The 23,624-nt window shown below is 35.0% G+C and overlaps 1 protein-coding gene across 2 annotated transcripts in view; it reads left to right on the forward strand.

Moving 5' to 3' along the window:
* LOC128014030 (kinase suppressor of Ras 2) overlaps positions 1 to 17,154 on the forward strand; it is an 80,507-nt gene extending 63,353 nt beyond the window's left edge. The window contains exons 19-22 of one of the 2 annotated variants that reach the window (XM_052597280.1): positions 3,885 to 4,019; positions 8,444 to 8,573; positions 8,795 to 8,928; positions 16,127 to 17,154. In XM_052597280.1, the coding sequence (XP_052453240.1) occupies positions 3,885 to 4,019; positions 8,444 to 8,573; positions 8,795 to 8,928; positions 16,127 to 16,133 (406 nt within the window). In that variant the 3' untranslated portion in view covers positions 16,134 to 17,154. Of the gene's footprint in view, positions 1 to 3,884; positions 4,020 to 8,443; positions 8,574 to 8,794; positions 11,083 to 16,126 lie in introns of those variants that run through there. The other variant, XM_052597273.1, reaches the window with a different exon arrangement.
* Positions 17,155 to 23,624: the final 6,470 nt, after the last annotated feature.

The following is a 23,624-nucleotide window of genomic DNA, read 5'->3' on the forward strand; positions in this document are numbered from 1 at the left end:
AAATCTAAAGAACCTTTTTTGCCTATAAATAAACTTTTGTGCAATAGAAACACTCCAGAGATGTTAAAGGTTCTTCATGGATAGATTCCAATAAAGAACCTTTGTTTATAAGAGTCTGTACGAAAAACAAATATGATGATGGAATTTTCGTTTTTATTTGAACTATCCCCTTTAATGTTGCACATTTCAGAAAGCAGCAATGCATGAAATCGAGCTTGATGCTAGGAGCATTTCAGTTCACATGGGGATGATTGAATTCTGACTTATATTTTTGGGTGAATATCCATTTAATTGACCACGCTTTTCCCTTAGGGTTACTTCATTTCAGTTTAAATCCCGATCAATATTAAGTCTTAAGAATATTGAATTAATTATATTTTAATGCCATTTTATCCAAGTATTTAATTTAATTCTGCCTATATAGATGATTTGGATGAGGCTTTTGGCGTAAAATGATTTGTGATTGGGTTTCATAATACACAACATGAGGAAAAAGCAGAAAATCTGACTCAGAACAGTACATTTTTTTGTCATATTTTCTGCATATGACATCATCTCCACAACCTTAATTGAAAACCACAGTCTTTTCAGATTTAGACCTCTGTTTATATATTCCTGTCTCCTTCAAGAGACAAAGACTTTGAACAGACTATGAACGCCACACTTCTTTGAACAGGAAAATCCATGAAAAGGGTGTCTGATGCATGCGTTTTGTTGCGCTCTTGTGATGTATGAAGAGGAAACATCCTCTACTTTATGGCTGAATGAACTCAAAGATATTCCTTCCTCCAGGCAAGGCCGCTGAATTGCGTGAAGAGCTGTAGACGTTTGATTTGTTTTGTAAAGCTTCATATGCTTCATATATCTCAACCATTGTCAATTCTGAATATGTTTCTTAGGGCAAAGGGAAGGGTTATAAGGGGACATGTCCCCATGTACAGTATATGACATTGCACCAAAAAATCTGCATCTAACCCTAACCCTAACCCTAAAAAAAATAATAATAATTTAATACTGCAGTGATGTATACACATATTGCCATATTATATAATTTTAGAATTTTTACATTCATATATTTTATTCCAGCATTACAGTAATAAGAATGAAGGAAATATTATACATTTGATTAATTATTATAAATATAATGGCATTTTAGTATACTTTAATTTAATACTGACATGATGTTAACACACTTTGCCATTTATTTTATACTTTTACCTTTAAAATATATTTTTCAGCACAATAGTAATGAGATTGAGGGAAATATGATAAACGATAAGCATTTTTTTAAAAAATTTTTAAGAAAATGGTCTTGTCAAGTTTAATGAGTTTAAGCATTGTCTTAACAGTATTCAGTTCTTGCATTTGTCAATCAACAGCCCTGAAACACAATTTTAATTAAGAAATTTGACTTCTTTGTTTTAAATGTATGTTTATTTGCATAATAAGATGTTTAATGAAGTCTTTGGCTTTGAAAGTGCTGAAAATGAGAGTAAATTATCTTGTGCAACATGAAGCGTTTGCCACTGCTGATGACCGTGATGATGTTGATGTTGTTTTGGCCCTCGTCCCGTTCATGTTTGCGTGTCGTGTCTCTTTGAAAATGTTTTCATTGGCATTGCAAGCAGTAAATCAACATCCCCGATGGAGCAATATTACAAACACCCGGACCCATCAGTTCATCTGATTATGAGGCTGATTTTGCACAAGTGTGTTTACGTATGTTGGCAGTAATTACCAGGAAAAAGACGGCATCTCCACAGCGACAGGTTTACATTGCAGCCATTGTTGATCAAGTCTCCTGGATCGGCTCACTGTTGCCGTTCTGATCAGCCCTCTTCTACACCTCCACAGCCATGTGAATTATTATCAAGAGTTGTTAGGAGGAAGGGATAGTATTTGGGAGCAGCATATTTTTTTTCAGACTGTCAGGGACGTGCAGGTTCCAGCATTAATTATGAATTGTTTATCTGTAAAGCACAAGTCTGGCTCTCGATAACACGATTTTACATTAGTTATGTATTGTGACTCAAGACATGACTGGGTATTGTAATAAGATCTGAATATTCTGGGATTTGGTGCTGTTTGAAAGACATGCATGTAAGGCAACATCTAGCAGGTACGAGAGGCTATTGAGGCTGTGAACGCACTCGTACTGAGGCATCATGAAATGTCAAGGTTTGTTTATGAGGGTTTGTGTGGGTTTGAGTCTTTATAAGAGATGAAGTCATTGGAAATTTACTCTGGGCAGTCTGGTGGGCCGCCCAGATTTCAGACTAGTGGGTTTAATGCTATCGAAGCCCTACAAGCTCAAGGATCTTTTCTCCTCTCTGTCTTTTGTGATCATGATGTAACATAACATGATCTAATGTAACAAACTTTTTCTGTTGTTATTTTTTCTTGGTCTGGAGCAGTGTTTATTATTACTATTATTACTATTATTATTTTTTTTTTATTAAGGGGCAATATATACTGTATATATATATTTTTTCTTTTTTCTTTTTACTATATAAAACCATACCCTGTTTTTATATGTCTAGATGACAGTTTCATCTGACTGTGCAGAATTATATAGGTTGTTGCTTACAAAAGCGTTATTTGAAAATATATTATTTCGAAAATTGTAATGGTATACAATTAATTATAATTTAATATAATTATATTAAGATTATTATTATTAATAATAATTATTATGAATAGTATTATGAATGTATGCATACTGTATATAGCACATTAAGGGAGTAAAGAAAGTAATAGATATAAATGAACAAATAGCTTTTTGTCCACAATATTGGGGGTGTATTTTTGTTCATTTTAATGGCATTTTTTTGCTGAGCCCTTTAATTTTCAACTCTTGTTTGGAGATATACAGTGTGTGTGTGTGTGTGTGTGTGTGTGTGTGTGTGTGTGTGTGCGGTTGTGTGTGTGTGTGTGTGTGTGTATGTGTGTGTGTATATATATATATATATATATATATATATATATATATATATATATATATATATATATATATATATATATATATATATATATATATATATATATATACACACACACACACCAACATCATGGGTGAGTGGGATTAGGGACAGCATTAGGGACTCAGTCAAGCTGAAGCAGCTCTATTTTGTCAGTGATAGACCACTTTCAAATCCATGTCTGACACCTGAGAAGGACTTTATCATTGTAGAGAGTTCACAGGTTTTTAATCGGTCCGTTGGGAAACAAAGTTGTGTTTACAAGTTCCCAGACTCTGCTACATTGTGTACTTCTGAGAAGAATAAAAAAACTGCTATAGTAGTTTGAGTTTCTTGCCATTCAGTCTTTGTTTTTAAAAAGAAAGAAATAACTGATTTAGAAATAAATATAGACAAACTATTGAAACAATAAGAGTATAGATCTTCAAAAAAATAACGAGGAACTTTGCAGCTCCGATCATTCAGGACAATTTTATAAGAAACGTTTTGAGTCCATAATGAAATCTTAGATTTTTGCTTGCAGACACTGCTGAAATCTTAAACTCTACAGAATATGATAATTCTACATTATTTTTCTGAGGAGAACATTTTGAAAAACGAAGAAAAAACCAAAACCCTCCAATTGCTCTTCATTTGATCGAATTGCATTTCGGGGGAAACAAGTTCAAAGAGAGGTCTCATTTGGGGACTAGACTGTCAATACTCTGATTATGGGAGACTAATAGTTGCTTGGCTCTATTGTATTTCTTGTACAGGATTGTCACTATAATGATCTTTTAGTTTGTTTTCTGACCTTTTTAATGAGGTACAAATAAATCTAACTCAGAAATGTTGAGAAACTCAATTTGTGTGTTGTGATTGATCATGTTTTAAACTTCATGGTCTTCTGTGTCTCTTTCTCTCCAGTAGGAGAAAGGATAAGCTGCGGATCCCAAGCGGCTGGCTGTGTCATCTCGCTCCTGAGCTCATCCGTCAGCTCTCCCCAGAGACGGCAGAAAACCAGCTTCCTTTCTCCAAACAGTCTGATGTCTTTGCCTTTGGGTGGGTCCCTCTCTGTCCCCCTCACTGCTTCTCTGCTTTTGTCAATCAGGGGACCAACAGAATTTTATTTACAGAAATAAGCCTATGCCTTTTTCCCTGCACAGTTCATGTGCCCATATAGTGTCAGCATTTGGGGATTTTAATCATTCAATCATTTAATCATTTTGATACGAAATTTAAAATATAGTAGCATTTCATTAGATATAGTACTTAAAACATATTGCATTTTGCAACATATGGCACTGCATTAGATAGAAAATATCAAACTAAGAGGCATTTATTTGAAAGATATATTTTTTTTAAATTTCAATCAAAATATTTAACAAAAATAAGATTGTTTGGGTTTACATAAAATAAAATATATGCACTACAAACATGTTAAAAGGTTTGGGGTCAGTAAAAATTATTAATCCTTTATTAAGAATTAAATTGAGAGAACATGACACTAAAGACATCAATAATGTTACAAAATACAAAATGTTTCAAATAATTGCTGTTCTTTTGAACTTTTTCAATATATTAAATATTCCAAATATATAAAATTTGCGCAAAATAATTAAGCAGCACAATTGCTTCCAACATTGATAATAATAACATTAATAATAATAATTTTTCTTGAGGTCAGGAAAACATTTTAAAATATACTAACATAGAACTTTTTTTTAATATATTGTAATAATATTTTACAATATTACTGTTTACTTGAAGAAAACTGACTTCATGCATCCACAAAAAATTACCAAATCGCCAGTTTTAATAAAAGTCAATGGGAAAAAAAATATGTCTCAGAAAAGTGACTTTTGTTTTCAGAGAAGCATTTGTTTGCAGATGTAACTTGGTTTGATATGTTTTCTAATGCAATTACATTCATAGATTTGCAAGTGAAAAAAAATCATAAATTCATAATAAAGTGAAAGTGAAAGTGACATTCAGCCAAGTATGGTGACCCATACTCAGAATTTGTGCTCTGCATTTAACCCATCCGAAATGCACACACACAGAGCAGTGAACACACACACACACACACACACACTGTGAGCACACACCCGGAGCAGTGGGCAGCCATTTATGCTGCAGCACCCGGGGAGCAGTTGGGGGTTCGATGCCTTGCTCAAGGGCACCTAAGTCGTGGTATTGAAGGTGGAGAGAGAGCTGTTCATACACTACCCTCACCCACAATTCCGTCCGGCCCGAGACTAGAACTCACAACCCTTCGATTGGGAGTCCAACCCTCTAACCATTAGGCCACGACTTCCCCTAATAATACAAAGATCTAGAATATGGCCCATTTAGGATGAGTATTATAACAAAATTGATTCTCTCATTGCTCAGCATCCACTAATCAGATTGTATTCACATGAGGCAGGATACAGAACTGAACCTCGATCTGCATTTATTTCTACCTGACCCGGGCCTTTCCAGAGGCAGTGAGAGTGTAGGCCAAATGAAGAAAAGAATGAAGGAATGAAGGAATGCTGCTCTGTTGGGTCCTAACACAATTGCATCCTCAGCTGTTCTCTCCATATGGAGGCTCTGTCACACTGTCACTCTATGAGAGCCAAATACAGCACCCACGCAAGCTGTCCAGCTGGTCACACTAAAGGGACATTACCTAGAGGTGACCCCAAAGCAGTTCTCCCCATTGTCCCTTCTGCCTCCTCTTTTCACTTCCATTGTTCTCTGCCAGAGTTCGCAGCAGCTGTGGGATATTTTATGCACGTAATCCTCTCATGTTCTGTTTTATGAACTTTTTAAGATGCTATCTGTATATACAGCATGAACTTGACAATATGTTATGCAAAAAATCAGGGGCAAATTCACTAAATGGCATTATTCGCTAACCACCTGCAAGTCTTTTTCTTTCTTTTTTTAGCACAAACATGCATCCTCTCTATTTATATTTGGCTAATTATAATATGCTTTATTCAGCACTATCTGCCTGGAACTATCGACTTTGCTTTCGGTGGGCAATAAAATGATCTTCTTATTTAAAAGAAATTACATTTATGTATGTTTTCTAGCAATCATGGCAGCGGTAATTCATCAAATGATGATCAAATGATGGAGAAACCGGGCATATGTCCAGATTCGGTGTAGAGGAGTGCATTTTCAGCAGTTTTTAGAAGTCGATTCAGGTGTCTGGATCACAGAAAAATGAAAAAGTTTCAGTAAAGTACGGCAGACCAGGAAGTCTAGTGCATCCCCTACAACAAACACTAAAGGCTGGAATATACAACAAACACATGACATTGTGTGTTCTAAAATCAGCTTAAGATATGGTTTTAAAATATAAAATCATAGTCTGAAGCTTAATCAGTCTGTAAACATCACTATCACTGCAATATTTTATGAAGTTTGTCAACTCCAATCTGCAGATTGGCTCTGATTTTCTGCAACTAGCATCAACTTGTCCAGACTGTAAATCGGGGCAAAAATCTGGGCAAAAGTTATGTATTCCAACCTTAAAGGGATAATTCACCCAAAAATTTAAAATTACCCCATGATTTACTTACCCTCGAGCCATCCTAGGTGTAAATGACTTTCCTCTTTTAGACGACTACAGTTGGAGTCATATCCTGGCTCTTCCAAGCTTAAGAATTGTAGTGAATGGGTGTAGAGATTTTGAAGCAAAATAAAGTGCATAAGACTATCATAAAAATAACTCCGTTGCTCCAGGGGTTAATAAAAGCCTTCTGAAGAGAACTGATGCATTTGTTTTACTCTACGCCTACAACATCATAATTTTACTTCCAAAACTCAACCACTATTCACTGCCATTTTAAAGCTTGGAAGAGCCAGGACATTTTTTTTATATAACTTTTAATATAACTAAATATACACCTAAGATGGCTTGAGGGTGAGTAAATCATGAGGTAATTTTTATTTTGGGTGAACTATCCCTTTAAGAAATGGCCTGCAAGACTGTAAATGTGTTGTGCAAATTGCATTTTTTACATGCAAATGAATGACATTACAATCTTTTTTCTCAATTTTGCCACAGAAGAACTATTTCCCCCAAAGAACCATTCAGTGATAGTTCTTATTCCATAGAAGTTCTTCATGGAAGACTTTCAACACCAAAAATAGCTTTTTTTTTTAAGGCTACATCTAAAATTATATGGATATATATAAAAATGACTAGTGTGTTTAAGCATATTTTTGAAACATTGCTCGTCCAAACGGACCTTTAAATGCATAAAACGTTAGGCACAACAATGCCGGTACATCCCGATGTACATGGGTATATTTTTGAATACCTCTGTTTTCACAGTCCACACTACTTTACAATGCGAAAACTTATTTTAAATTGTTCCACTTGGTAGAACATCTGCAAAAAGCTTAGCTTTCACAGGACAAAAACATGGTCTCATTATGCATGAAAGGCCAAAACACATAGAAAAAGATCCATTTCAAAGTGTATCTGAATTAATGTGGACAGCCTAAGACTATCATTGGGTTCAAATGCAATTCTTAGTGAATTCTCCCCTTCGGTATTGCAAAAGCCTCAAAATCTCAATCACACTGATTTAGTTTTTCTCACCAATCTCAGCAAGCTGCATGTTTTGTTTGTGGTTTTAAATTGCAGAGCTGGGATGATTGGGCTTTTCAGTGGCGCTCTCCATTCAATGATTGTTAATTAGCTCATAAGCATGGTTTAGTAAACTTTAACATGAACATGCTCTTTAGTGCAGAATACTGTTTTTCAGCTGTCAACAGCACCTCAAAGTCATTTATTAATTATCTTGAATGACTTCTAACTAAATCAGAATGAAAAGTGATGTAGTGCACCGAAAGTGTTTTAAATCTTTTGAACTGCTGTATTGTGGCCCCTCAAGGAGGCCCGTGGCACTCTTCACATGTCCTCGCGCTCTCTCTCTCTCTCTCACACACACACACACACACACACACATACACACACACACAGCTTATGCTTGTTATGTGAGACTTGTTGTTCTTCCAAAATTAAACAAATTATAATTAAGATCTATTTATGTAATGTAAGATTTTAATAAATGCATTACTTGACCTATTTACAAACCTTTTTTGTTCAGAGATTTTACTATTCTAGGGACATTTTCAGAACTTTGACACTCAAAGATATACTGTAGCAAACCAACTACAGACTCCTAAACTTGTACACAAATACTTGTAAAAGAATTCCTAAATTATCCCAATTATAATTAAGATTGATAGATTTTTTCATTTTATTATATATACAAATATATGCATTTTTTATTTATATAAATATATAGATAATGATTTATTCTAATTAAAATATTTTTGTCAATTTACAAACCTTTTTATTTGCTTTTATAGGGTTTTTATTACATTAATGACACATTTTTTAGACACTTGTCCTTCACAAGTATACAGAAACCAGTACATGCATGCACACTAACACTCATGTGTGTCCTGTCTTTCAGCACTATCTGGTACGAGCTCCATGCACGTGAGTGGCCCTTTAAAAATCAGCCAGCTGAAGTCATTATCTGGCAGGTGGGAAGTGGAATGAAGCCCAACCTTACTCAGATCGGCATGGGCAAGGAGATATCCGTGAGTATTCACAAGGCTCTGAGGTCCAAACTATATACATTCTTATACAAACAAAGACACACAAAGCTGTCAAATATAGTCTATGTGACATATTAATTTCTTTTATTGTGCTTTTTTTCGGTTGAGCATGACAGTTCCAAAAGAGGCCATTCACTTTATTTTGCATTTTAGATCATGTCAAATTAGAACTTCGTGCTTGATCAGACTCTTCTTTCCCACAGGACATCCTGCTGTTCTGTTGGGCGTATGAACAGGAAGAGAGGCCCAGCTTCTCCAAGCTCGTAGAACTACTGGAGAAACTCCCGAAACGCAACCGTCGCCTGTCTCACCCAGTACACTTCTGGAAATCAGCTGAGTATGTGAAATGAGCTAAGCTAAACTCAAAAACGGCTGTTTATATAAATAAAACCGCAAACCAAACGTGAGGTAACATTCAAATGGAGTCATGCAGCGTGACTGAGAGAGTCGCTACTGGATGGTGCATGTATTTAGCGACGTTTCCTAAACGCAGTGATCATTTAACATATTTAGAGCACACAGTACTTTCTGGTGTATCATTTGTACATGAAAGGGAGATGTTTTCTTCTTTTTTGTTGGTTTTTTTTTTTGTTGCTAAATGTATGTTTGATCTGTTTTGCATATATCAACTGCTTGTGGTTATTTTTATTATCTTGAATGAGTCCTTTCAGTGGATGTTGTTTTCTTTCGTTGAATCTCTGCAATGCATTTTTTATAAAAAATAACTAAAACTAGAGTTGTTAAAGCTTTTGTCTGTATTGTTTTTTTTTTCTTTCTTTCTTTCTTTTTTGAATTTAGTCATTGGATGAGTTTTATTTATTTTATGTTTTTGATTGAGAAATGTACCCTTTGGAGTTCTTTTACACTTGTTTGTTTTCTCTCATTCACGCTGTATCAGTGTTTCTCAGAATTCCATCCTGTCGTCTGAATTTTCCGAACTCAAAGGGAGACGTGTATTCCGAGAATGTGAAGACTTAATATCTCTTCTTGTCGCGTTATAGCCATCACTCATTTACTTGCGTGGTCAGCATCTGCTATATAGAAAGACGTTGTTCGTGCGATGGCACCATAATCGAACGTGCCTGCCGCGACTCGAGGCACGCATGTATATTATCGACACTTGAATTGTATCATGCCTAACTGTGACAAAAACAGATTTACCTGGGGGTAAACTGCTATTCCTGAGCCTACAAAGAAAAAGGGATAGATATAACGGACTGTATCTATCACACTTACAAAACTTTTCTTTTCAGTGCATACTTATGAATGTTTTAGCATAATTTAAAGCTTTGCATTGTTTATACCAGGCTATACATTGTCATATTGTAGAGAATATAAAGTACCATGAGTAATAGTGCACTATTCAACAAGGCGGCATTTGTATATTATTCTAAAATACATCTCATTAATTTGAGTGTTGCATGTTGCAAGTTCTGGATTGTCCATGTCCACACGGAACGGTGATCATGTCAAAATGAGTGTTGAGGTTGGTGTCGCTAGCTATGGCTTAAACCGAACCGCTATCCCGCTTTCTCCACCATGCACTCTGGGTACAGACAATCTTCTCACTTGTAAAGCCATGGGTTTTGGATCATAAACGGTGCCAGTGCTCACAAACTTGTTGCTGCTGTCATTTTCAAGTGCTCAAGTATATTTTAGGATCACAAAAATACAGATGTTGTCAAGTGGGTGTTTATATTTGTACGGTCGACCGTTTTTACATGCATGGAAAAATATTTAGGGGTTTTGTCCCCTCGAGTACAGAACCAGCTTAGTAGTTTTACAAACTGTGATTAAATACAATGACGGCGTATGTGAGACACTGAGAAAGTAATTCAAAATGATGCTTAAAGTCTGTTTCAGGCCTAGTAAGGCACAATTTTAAACCTATAAGTAAATAACTGCTATAATGTTTCTACACATTTTTTTTTAAACGGGCTACGAGGACGTGTAGGGACAGTGTTTTTTCACTGGGAATTATGGGAAATCGTGAGATGATGGGATCTTGTTAACAACCATTATTAGCAGCTTCCATATCAGGCCTATTTAACAGGCTGTAGATTTTGCTTAATGATCGGTTGCTGTAATTAATATTCCAATCACTCAATCCGACCTCATTGTCATCTATTATATTTCTGCTCCATTATGAATGTATGAATTGTTCTGCGTGTGTGTTGTCGTTGTTGTTGTTTTCTCTTCCTTTTTTCTTACTATCCATCCATGCATTTTCTCAGTGGTCGCTATTTATCAACATTTCTCCATCGCTCTGGTTTACGTTTCTTTCCTGAGATTGTGTGCGTGTCTTCGCAGATTTCTTTGATTGCCTCCATGACTGAGTTTTTTGTATTCTGTATTTGTTGTAAGCATATATAAAGCTTGTATTTACTGATGCCTTATGGTCCATGGCTTAGCGACTGGTACACATCACAAGCTCTTTCTTTGCACTCATCATTTTATGAAAATATATGAAAATAAAAAGGTGTTGACTTTTGTTTTTTTGTTCGTCATTTCTTTTTGCTCCTTGTCATGATTCATGTTTTATGTTGATAAAAAAAATCTATATTACATTATGTAAAAAAGTTAAGTAGTTACTGCAAGTAAAGTACTTGATTGTAATTATTTTAACGATTGTGATCAGGAACAGAATAAAGCTTTAAAATCTTTATCTTAAACTAAGATAACGTTTTTTATGCACCCCCCCCCCCCCCCCCAAAAAAAAAAGGGATACTTCACAAAAAAATGAAAACTCTGTCAGCATGTATAAGTTTCTTTCATCTGTTGAGCACCAACAAAGATATTTTGAAGAATGTGGGTAAGCGAAGAGTTGATGGTAGCCATTGACTTCCATAGAATGGAAAAAAAATACTATGGACATCAGTGGCTATCTTTATTTGTTTTGTTCATCAGAATGAGATGAGGGTGAGTAAATGATGACATTAAAATTTTCCGGTGAACTATTTTAAAAAAAACCTTTGATCTATATTTTTGATCTATAACTAAAGTTCCCTAACACTGGTAAGGATCCACATACAGAGCCAAACCGTTATGTGTACTTAAAGAGAATCATGAAAACTCGTTTTGCTCTCATATCATTCTAAACTATGGTGGAAGAGAGAGCTCAACATGCTGCAACTTAAGAAAGCACATGCAAATTGAAAAAAACATCAGCAAATAAAGAAAACATCTTCATCAGTTTGACAACACAAGTGTTGCAAATCATGGCAATGTAAAAAACAAAAATTCGAGATCAAAAGTTTGGATACATTACTATTTTATATTTTTTTCAAGAAGTCAATTATGGTCATCAAGCCTGCATTTATTTGATCAAAACTTTAATATACTTTAAAATACATTTAATGCAATGCTGATTTATTATCAATGTTCGAAATCTGTGATAATTTTTCACCTGTGATTCTTTGATAAATAAAAAATGTAAAAAAGGCAGCGTTTATCTAAAATGTAACTTTTGTAACATTATACACTACCTCCAAAAGCTTGAGGTTAGTAAATCATTTTTAATTTTCTTTAAATTCTTTTAAAAGAAATTATTATTTTTTTCAGCAAAGATTTGTTATACTGATATAAACATTGATATTAAAGATTGATATTCTTAGAAAACATCTCTATTTTGACTAAATGTTGTTCCTTTTAACTTTTCATTTATCAATGAACCCTAGGCCAATTTCAAGTTACAAAAAAAAGTATCTTTTGAAGGATCATGTGACACTGAAGACTTGCTGATGATGCTGAAAATGCAGTTTAGCATCACATAAATTATATTTATATTATATTTATATTTAATTATATATATATATATATATATATATATATATATATATATATATATATATATATATATATATATATATAAGTTTATTAAAATAGAAAAATAACAATTTAATTATTTATTTTAATATTAAATAAAAAGCAGGCTTGATGAGCATAAGACACTTTCATAATGCTGTTTAATTATCAAAAATGTTAGTGTAATGAAGTTCTTTGACATCACCATTTCGCCAGCCTATACGTCACACATCAGGCCTGTGGCACTTGGGCTTCATTATTCATGATAGTTTCATGAAATAGTAAACTTTGTTTTAGTTGCATATCTCCGCCATCTTGGATTTCCGCCGGTCTGAAGAGATCCACATTGACCGACTAAGCATTGACGCTGAGCCTCATAATCAGTATCTTAAATAATTAAATTTTATTGTCTTTATTTTGTCATAACAAAACAGTAACATTTTGAAACATTTTTACTATTTAATATCCACTCCAAGCTTTTGAACGGAGGTGTATAAAGTCACTTAGCCTACCTGCAATTTCTCTTACAAGCTTAATGTAACACTAATTATGTACTTATGATGTTAAAATAATTATTTGAATTTAATACACATTCATTAGTACCCCATCTAATTAACTAATCTAACAGGTAAGATCATTATTTAATTATTAAATAAATTGCATATTAAATAATTTTGCTACCATGCATATTTTTATGCTCTGAGAATTGCGTTTTTTTTTTTTTTTGAGCTGCATTTAAAAATACATATATTTATTGGCATCAATGGTTCCATGAAGAATCTTCAATATTCATGGAACCTTATCATTGCACAAAAGGTTCTTTAGATTATCAAAATGTTCTTCAAACGTTGGTTCCATTATGACATTTAATGCAAAAAAAAAAAAAAAAAAAAGCTTTATTTTTAAGAGTGTATTGAGTTTTCTGTATTTTACATGGGAAACACTATTTATATTACGCTATTGGTATGACAGAGTTCCATTTAATTTATCATGCTGACAGCAAAATAAAGACAAGGCGGCAGACAGCAATGTGGCTAAGTTTTAAAACGGAGCTTATATTTAGAGACAGAATCAAAATCTGTGTTCTGTATTCTGTGTGTGATGTGTTAAACTTGACCTTCTGTCGAATTGATTTGAACCTTCCTTTTCATCTTTTCTCTTCTTTCCACATATAATTTCTCACTCATAATGAGTCTGTTGTTCTGAATGAACTGGGAGGCGCTAACTAGGCCTGAAGGTAAATGAAATATCCAGCTCAGTTTGCACTGAAAATGAACATTTTCACTCCAATCTAAAGGGTGTCCAGTCACAGGTACTGTATCAATATATGCCTTTTCTACGTGGGAGGACTTTCTGACCAATTTCATGCTCCAGATGTCTAGATTAAAAGTCATATGCGCAGAAGAGTAAAGTTTTTTCTTTACCTCGCTAAAGCGCCCACACACTTCACTGAGCTTGTGCTGATTAGTCACAAACTTGGGCCAAAAAAGAAGAGAGCTGAGAGAATGAGAAAAGGTTTGATTCAAAGATAAGTGATAAAAGATAGTAATACTGAATCGTACAGCAGGGTGGAGATCCACTAGCAATGACAACGAAAATGCTTACACAGACTGTTACTGTGCACAAATGCAGACGCATATCCTGTGGCCGAAGCATTGCAAACGCACTGTCCTTTTTATTAATGTTACTGTAAGAACGTTTGTTTACATTACAAAGTCCCGTTTTATATATATATATATATATATATATATATATATATATATATATATATATATATATATATATATATATATATATATATATATATATATATATATATATATACAGTATACAAAGCCGATTCCAAAAAAGTTGGCACACTGTACAAATTGAGTAAAAAAGGAATTGAATAATTTACAAATCCCATAAACTTACCTTTTAATCACAATAGAATATAGATAACATATCAAATGTTGAAAGTGAGACATTTTGAAATATAATGCCAAATATTGGCTCATTTTGGATTTCATGATAGCTACACATTCCACAAAAGTTGGGACAGGTAGCAATAAGAGGCCGGAAAAGTTAAATGTCCATATAAGGATCAGCTAGAGGACCAATTAGCAACTTATTATGGCAATTGGCAACAAGATTGGGTATAAAGTGGAAGTGAGTGGCAGTGTCTCTAAGAAGTCAAGATGGGCAGAGGATCACCAATTCCCCCAAATAATAGTGGAGTAATATCAGAAAGGAATTTCTTAGAGAAAAACTGCAAAGAGTTTGAAGTTATCATCATCTACAGTGCATAATATCATCCAAAGATTCAGAGAATCTGGAACAATTTCTGTTCATAAGGGTCAAGGCCGGAAAACCAAACTGGATGCCCGTGATCTTCAGGCCCTTAGACGGCACTGCATCACATACAGGAATGCTACGGTAATGGAAATCACAACATGCTACTGTATTGGAAATCACAACATGGGCTCAGGAATACTTCCAGAAAACATTGTAGGTGATCACAATCCACCGTGCCATTTGCTGTTGCCGGCTAAAACTCGAAAATGAAACCATATCTAAACATAATCCAGAAGCGCAGGCATTTTCTCTTGGCCAAGGCTCATTTAAAATGGACCGTGACAAAGTGGAAAACTGTTCTGTGGTCAGACAAATCAAAATTTGAAGTTTTTTTTGGAAAACTAGGATGCCATGTCAAACGGACTAAAGAGGACAAGGACAACCCAAGTTGTTATCAGTGCTCAGTTCAGAAGCCTGTATCTCTGATGGTATGAGTTTGCATGAGCGCGTGTGGCATGGGAGGCTTACACATCTGGAAAGGCACCAGTAATACTGAAAGGTATATCCAAGTTCTAGAACAACATATGCTCCCATCCAGACGTCGTCTCTTTCAGGGAAGACCTTGCATTTTCCAACATGACAATGCCAGACCACATTCTGCATCAATTACAATCTCATGGATCCGGGTACTGAAATGGCCAGCCTGCAGTCCAGATCTTTCACTCATAGAAAACATTTGGAGCATCATAAAGAGGAAGATGTGAAAAGACAGTTGAGCAACTAGAAGCCTGTATGGGCCAACATTCCTATTCCTAAACTTGAGAAACTTGTCTCCTCAGTCATACAATACCTAGTGAGCAGCCTTGCTGAGTGTGGCAAATTTCATAACTTTCAACAAATTTCACTTGGATCATCGGTGCTTGGCCATTGATAATGTCAATATAATGTTCCATAAACCTTACTTTAAAAATGGTTTGTCCTAACATATAACCTAAAAAAAAGAAGTAAAACGTGTGAGACTGCTCCCTGTTAGAATGAATGTTGAACTAGATGAAAATAAAACATTAGGTTTTTTTTAGTTAATGTTTGTTTTATTAAAAGTGACAATGTTTTTATGCTTTAAGCTTTAGTTAATAATACAAATAGTAATTTGCTTCACTCAAATAATGATCTTGAATTTTTTACAAACACCTCTGATTCCATTTGTTTATGTTAGCATGTTGCTAAGCAACAGCCTTAGAATTAAAAGATGTTAAGATGTTGCTCTCTGTGCTTAACGACAGGTTTTGTGTCATATCCATGCATGTGATGCCCTTAAAAAAACTTCTAGCTAGGTAGCTCACTAGGTTTTGGAGTTAATGTGTTTGTGTGTATTTTTTAATGTAACCCATCAGAAACGGAAGATACAGACATAATTCCTCATGCCGGTTTAATTTGATCTGTTTTCCTTTTCATAGGCTGTAACAGCAGTGGTTTCCTGTTCTTCAGAAGGCCTTTCTCTCTCTCATGGTCTCATCTGGACTGCATTCTCACACCAAATCAAGCCCTGGACTGAGGTCTTACCTCATCAGTCACATGACAGGAAATCTTGGCACTGGCTTCCTGTGATACTTAGGATGGATGGACTGAGTTCAGTAGAGAGCCCTTGCTTTGTTCTTCTATGCAGAATACCTTTCGTTAGATTTTGATTTAGGTTTTAAAAAGAGGCGGCATCTTCATCGTAATCTGTACACACAAAGTCAATATCTGCCCTCTATTCCAAACATGTCTACTATCAACATCACGGTGATTCTGGAGATGCATTAAAGGTGAAGGTGAATTTTTATATTTGAATACTTTAATATACAGGTTAAATGAGTAAAGACAAGCTATTTGTTGCGTGATTTCCCGGTGTACCTTTCCAAACATTTGCTCTGTTTTTTTGATTGGTCTGAAACAGCAACATTAATTCATACAATGGAGTGATTTTGTGGACGAGGCACCTGTTTATCTGAACAATCGAATGCAAAAGTGACTTGACAGCCATGACTCTGGATGTATTTTACTCATTCATTCCCTCCATAGAGATTTCAAATAATTTTTAAATAGGGCCTTGAACCAAATCAACTAGCTCTGAGATGAATCACACTACCATATCTGATTCAAATGAAAGCTATTAGAAAATAAGAAAACAGGTAAAAGAATGTGTACTTGATTATTTAATGAAGTAAAAAAGGATGATGCATTGCAACTGTCCCAGCAGGCACACAGTGTCATAAGACGTTGATATTTGGTAAAATTTTGGTTGCGACGTTAGGTGACCAAAATTTAATGTAAATTTTAATGTCAATAAATAGATTTCCAATACCAATGTCAGCTGATGTTGATATTTTGTTGTTTTTAGGTTGTGTGCCAAAATCCAATGTTAATTTTATGTTAAAATAATATTTCACAATATTACTATTTTACTCAATCTAAATGTATTAATGCACACTCGGTGACCATAAGAGAATTTCAAAAACATAAAAAGAAATAAAAAAAACCCCGAATTTTTGAAAAGTAGTGTACAGGTGATGGACATATAATTAGAATATCATCAAAAAGTTGATTTATTTCACTAGTCCCATTAAAAAAGTGAAACTTGTATATTATATTCATTCATTACACAGAGACTGATGTATTTCAATTGTTTATTTCTTTTAATTTTGATGATCATAACTGACAACTAAGTAAAATCCCAAATTCAGTATCTCAGAAAATTAGAATAATACTTTTTTAAAGAAATCTTTAAGAAAGGATTTTAAGAAATCTTGGCCAACTGAAAAGTATGAACATGAAAAGTATGAGCATGTACAGCACTCCATATTTAGTTGGGGCTCCTTTTGCCTGAATTATTGCAGCAATGCGGCGTGGCATGGAGTCGATCAGTCTGTGACACTGCTCAGGTGTTATGAGAGCCCAGGTTGCTCTGATAGTGGCCTTCAGCTCTTCTGTATTGTTGGGTCTGGCATATCACATCTTCTTCTTCACAATACCCCATAGATTTTCTATGGGGTTAAGGTAAGGGGAGTTTGCTGGCCAATTAAGAACATGGAAACCATGGTCCTTAAACCAGGTACTGCTAGCTTTGGCACTGTGTGCAGGTGCCAAGTCCTGTTGGAAAATGAAATCAGCATCTCCATAAAGTTGGTCAGCAGCAGGAAGCATGAACTTTAATCAGAGATAATAACTTTGGACTAATCAGCAGCAGTCCAGTCCTTTTTGTCTTTAGATGCTTCTGAGGCTTGACACAAGGAATGCGACAGCTGAAACCAATGTCTTGCATACGTCTGTTCATAGTGGTTCTTGAAGCACTGACTCCAGCTGCAGTCCACTCTTTGTGAATCTCCCCCACATTTTTGAATGGGCTTTGTTTCACAATCCTCTCCAGGGTGTGGTTATCCTTATTGCTTGTACACTTTTTTTCTACCACATCTTTTCCTTCCCTTCGCCTCTCTATTAATGAGCTCTGTGAACAGCCAGCCTCTTTTGGAATGAACTTTTGTGTCTTGCCCTTCTTGTGTCAATGGTCGTCTTTTGGACAACTGTCAAGTCAGCAGTCTTCCCCATGATTGTGTAGCCTACAGAACTAGACTGAGAGACCATTTAAAGCCTTTGCAGGTGTTTTGAGTTAATTAGCTGATTAGTGTTGGGCACCAGGTGTCTTCAATATTGAACCTTTTCACAATATTCTAATTTTCTAAGATACTGAATTTGGGATTTTCCTTAGTTGTCAGTTATAATCATCAAAATTAAAATAAATAAACATTTTAAATATATCAATCTGTGTGTAATGAATGAATATAATATAAAAGTTTCACTTTTTTTTAATGGAATTAGTGAAATAAATCAACTTTTTCATGATATTCTAATTATATGACCAGCACATGTATGTAAAGTAGATTAAACTAGCAGAAAAAAAAACATATAATCAAAATTATATAAAGTAAATACAATCTTTGTACAGAGCACAACGGTACTACATTGGCCAATTAAACCAATATTAAAAGCAGTCACTAAAACAGATAACAGATTCTCACAAGCTGGAAAGAATATTCACTTCTTCAGTAGCAAAGGGTTGTTTGAGAAACCTGTTTGGAAATTTCACACTTCACCTTTAATATCTGAATCTTTTAATCTTTTTTGTGCTACATCACTGCATATGCTACTTTTTAATGTCCAGTTAACTTAAAACATACACAACGATATGATCATTCTCATCCAATCAGTGCTCTGTCTCTGTCATCTGATGAGTCACTGTCTGCACAGGAGCTGTTCAGGTATGCAGCTGCACCAGCCCTCATTTCATTACATTACTCTTTGTACTCAGGACAGTAAAATGATCTCACTGACATTTTCTGCTCATTGGACAGACATCACTGTTTTTAAAGAAATCTGCTAGTTGAACTTTAACTTTCAGCATAATAAATGATTGTATTAGTCATACGGGGAGGTAAGAGCGGGGGCAGACAGGTGGGATGTGATTAATTGTAAGTGTGTCTCTTTATGAGTAATGTGTTTTTTGGTTAAAGTATATAACTTTTAATAATAACCCATTAACAATCATTTTTTTATTGGCTTTTTCCAACCATCACAATTACTATTTCTCATGGTTAATATGTTTGGGATCCCACATTGTTTATGTATTGTTTTCAGTACAATCAGAATTTATGTTTTTGGCCTAGTGGGTGATAAAACAAGTGTGAAAATACCTTAGACTTATAATGATCAAAGAAGTCATAGCTATGGACCTGAATATAGCCACTATGTTAAGTGGTGCAAACACGTCTGTCCAAGAAATGGATCAGAAGTTTACCTGGGCCTTTTGCTATGATTCTTTTTCTATGTTCCGCACCATCTCTTGTGCACAGACTTTAAAGTAAAATCTGTGTAAATACAGTGTTAGCAATGACCTTGCAACCACTGACAAAACCGTACACTGAACACTTTGCCGAGTTAATCCATCCACCTCACAGGTATGGCATTCAAGATGCTGCATATGTCCCACATTTTGAGGGAGTGTGCAATTGACATGCTGACTGCAGGAATGTCCACCATTAATTGAATGTTCATTTCTTTACCAGTGTTTCAGTGAATTTGGCAGTACATCCAACCGCCTCACAACCGCAGACCATGTGTAACCACACCAGAACACACCAGCCCAGGACCTTCGCATCCAGCATCTACACCTCAAAGATTGTCTGAGACCAGCCACCCAGACAGTTGTGCAACAATTGGTGTGCATAATCATTGAATTTCTGCACAAACTGTCAGAAACCATCTCAGTGAAGCTCATCTTCTCGACAGGGTCTCGACCTGACTGCATCTCATCATCATAACCAACTTGAGTGGGCAAATGCTCACATTCGATGGCATCTGGCACTTTGCAGAGGTGTTCTCTTCATGGATGAATCCCGGTTTTCACTGTACAGGGCAGATGGCAGACAGCGTGTATGGCGTCATGTGGGCAGTTTATGTTATGGAGAATGAACACAGGTGCATTTTAATGATGGCATTTTGAATGCACAGAGAAACCGTGATGAGATCCTGAGGCCGTATTGTTGTGCCATTCATCCACGACCATCACCTCATGTTGCAGCATGATAATGCACAGCCACATGTTGCAAGGATGTGTACACGATTCTTGGAAGCTGAAAACATCCCAGTTCTTGCATGGCCAGCATACTCAACGGACATTTCACCCATTGAGCATGTTTGGGATGCTCTGCATCGGCATACACGGCAGTGTGTTCCAGTTCCTGCCAATATCCAGAAACTTTGCAAAGCCGTTGAAGAGGAGTGGTGCAACATTCCACAGGACACAATCAACAACCTGATCAACTCTTTGCGAAGGAGATGTGTTGCACTGCGTGAAGCAAATGGTGGTCACACCAGATACTGACCCCCACCCAGACCCCCCAATACAGTAGAACTGCACATTTTAGGGCAACCTTTTATTGTGGCCATACAGTACCTGTGGAATAATCATGTGGTCTAATCAGTATTGTGATATGCAACACCTGTGAGGTGGATTGATTCTCTTGGCAAAGGAGAAGTGCTTTGAGTTCAGCTCATGAAAAATGGGGGCAAAAACAAAAGTGTTGCATTTATAATTTTGTTCAGTGTATATACGGTATATATATATATATATATATATATATATATATATATATATATATATATATATATATATATATATATATATATATATATATATATATATATACAGTATATCTCAATCGACCAAAAAAAAAAAAACATAAACAAAAGAACCTGCTAGAAAATGGAATATCTTAGAAACTAAGCAACAGCTTTGGAACTATCCAGAACACCATAGCAACTGCATAGCAATGCCCTAGTAACCATCTTCAACACCCTACAGAGTTTTTTTCAAGCATTCATAAAATGTATGTCATGTAATGCCCAGGAACATGTCAATAGTTCATGTGCATTCACATATAAATATTTATTAGAAAAAATAGCATTGTGTATGATTTTATTTGGGGTCAAACTTATGATAATTTTTATTTAAAAAGTCAGCAACAAACATTACTACTTAAGCCAGGCATCACTATTACTGTAATGTAATGAATCACACACATTGTTTGTGCATTATTTTCTAGACCATCAGACTTTCACGTTTTTCATCTGGTGGAGATTCAAACAATGTGAATGCACATTCACAAATGATCTGATAAGCAATATGCAAAGTTATAATATTCTAATGTTAATGTCAAAAAGTTTTAACCTTTGTTTTTATCCTCTTTCAAATGATCTTTAACATTTTTAGACCAGGAAGATGGGCTGGTTGAGCTGTGTAGCATTAAATGAAAGCTTATAGTCACAATAACCTGAACCCTCCACACAGTAAACATGCTGTTCAGAAACATCTGATTAAAATGCAAAGCTCTTAATTACTTATGATAGGACATGTTTACCATCACGTTACAGCATAAAAGAAGCACCCCCATACATAACAGCTAATTCCATAAGTCATTAACCAACGCAGAATTGTTAATTTTTCAACACGCCCTGCTTTGAGGCACATTTTCATGTAATTTTCAACGTAGGCGAGTGATTTGCTGCTTTGATAATTAACAAATAATTCACATTCTGGATAATTAGACCAAACAACCCTGTGAGCAAGAGAATTCATTAACAATCTTCACCTCTGATGCTTCGTTTGAAAGGCATATCACACATTCTATCTCTCTCATGGCACTCATTTGTAAGACGCTTCGGATATCATCATACTCTGATTAGCTTTCTGAACGTTTCCTAGAATGTGTGGAGGGAGAAATCGTTGTTTTTCTTTAATCAGTTCATTACCGTTATTTACATTTCATTTCTTGTGACCCGTTCTGTTGAAAGTGATTTAAGTAATGAATTAAACCAAACTTTACTGAAGATTTCCCATCAATCAATATTCTGAAATATGCCTTTTGGCCTCCCTGTGTACACAGTGCCGATCTGCCCAAGTGTTTGGCAGTTATTCTAAGTAAATACTTGACATTCACATGAAGATTCATACTGTGACCCTTCATGGTTTTTTTATTTTTATTTATTTATTTTTTTTGCTAGAAAGTTCAGCAGCAGCTTGAGAAAGTTGCTGGTGTGAGAACCTTGAATGTATCCCAAAATCATTTATGCTGCATAAAAGGATGAAAGGAAACATTAAATGTAAATCAACATCACTGCACCATCAACTATTGCACAAAATGTAAAATATGTTGAAAATGTACTCACCCTCAGGCCATCCAAGATGTAGATGTGTTTGTTTGTTCATTGGAACAGATGTGGAGAAATTTAGCATTACATCACCTGCTCACTAATGGATCCTCTGCAGTGAATGGGTGCCGTCAAAATGAGAGTCTAAACAGCTGATAAGAACATTCAATAATCCAAAAGTAATCCACTTCACTCCATCCATTCTTGTGAACACATCTTGTGAAGCAAAAAGCTGCTTGTTTGTAAGAGACAAATACATCATTACCATAAATCCGTCAATCCGCATTTTAACTTCAAACTGTTGCTTCTGTCTAAAATTCCTTATGCAAAATATACCTTACTCCAGTAAAAACAAAGTTGTTTGTTTAAATCACGAGAGAAATACGCACAGACCAAACACCATTTACATGCAAAAACAAATATGGTTGGTGAATAATGATTCTGAGGATGATATTGGATGAATTGTGGATTGTGGTCAAATTGCCTTTTTGACAGATTTGTTTCTTACAAACACACAGCTTTTCACTTCACAAGTCATTAATTGATGGACTGGAGTTTTGTGGATTACATGTGGATTATTGTGATGTTTTTATCAGCTTTTTGGACTCTTATTCTGATGGTACCCAATTACTGCAGAGGATCCACTGGTAAGCAAGAGATGTAATGCTACATTTCAAATGATGAGGAAGTAAACTTAACTATCTTGAATACAATTTCAGCAAATTTTCCATTTTTGGGCAAACTTAGAAATACTGTCGAGAACCTCCCACTTAAACAAGAATATAGTATTTGACCGACCCACCAGAATTTGCATAGGTCAATCAATCAGATTAGTGCTAGGCAGATCAGGTTGTCTGTGACCATGCCAGAAATATTCATTAAATTCTATTTCAGAGATGTTTAATTAATATGCATTTAAATGGATTACTGATGTAAGTATATATAAGCATCATTGAACAATGAAATACTTCATTTATGCTTGTAACACATACTGTAAATACTCAAATAATATTTATTTCATAATTAAAGTAGGCCTATACATTTAAAACAAGCTTTATAATGGTCATTGTAATAAACCTAAAATGAAGTCATAAAATTCCTTACATTACATATACAAAATGTTCCTCATCAGTAAATGTACTTCAAACTTTCACAGAAGCCTTTCTTTTTTTGATCCGCTGTGATAATTTATTATTATTATTATTATGT

The sequence above is a fragment of the Carassius gibelio genome, chromosome A5 (assembly GCF_023724105.1).
Source record: "Carassius gibelio isolate Cgi1373 ecotype wild population from Czech Republic chromosome A5, carGib1.2-hapl.c, whole genome shotgun sequence".
In the NCBI taxonomy this organism is placed as follows: Eukaryota; Metazoa; Chordata; class Actinopteri; order Cypriniformes; family Cyprinidae; genus Carassius; species Carassius gibelio.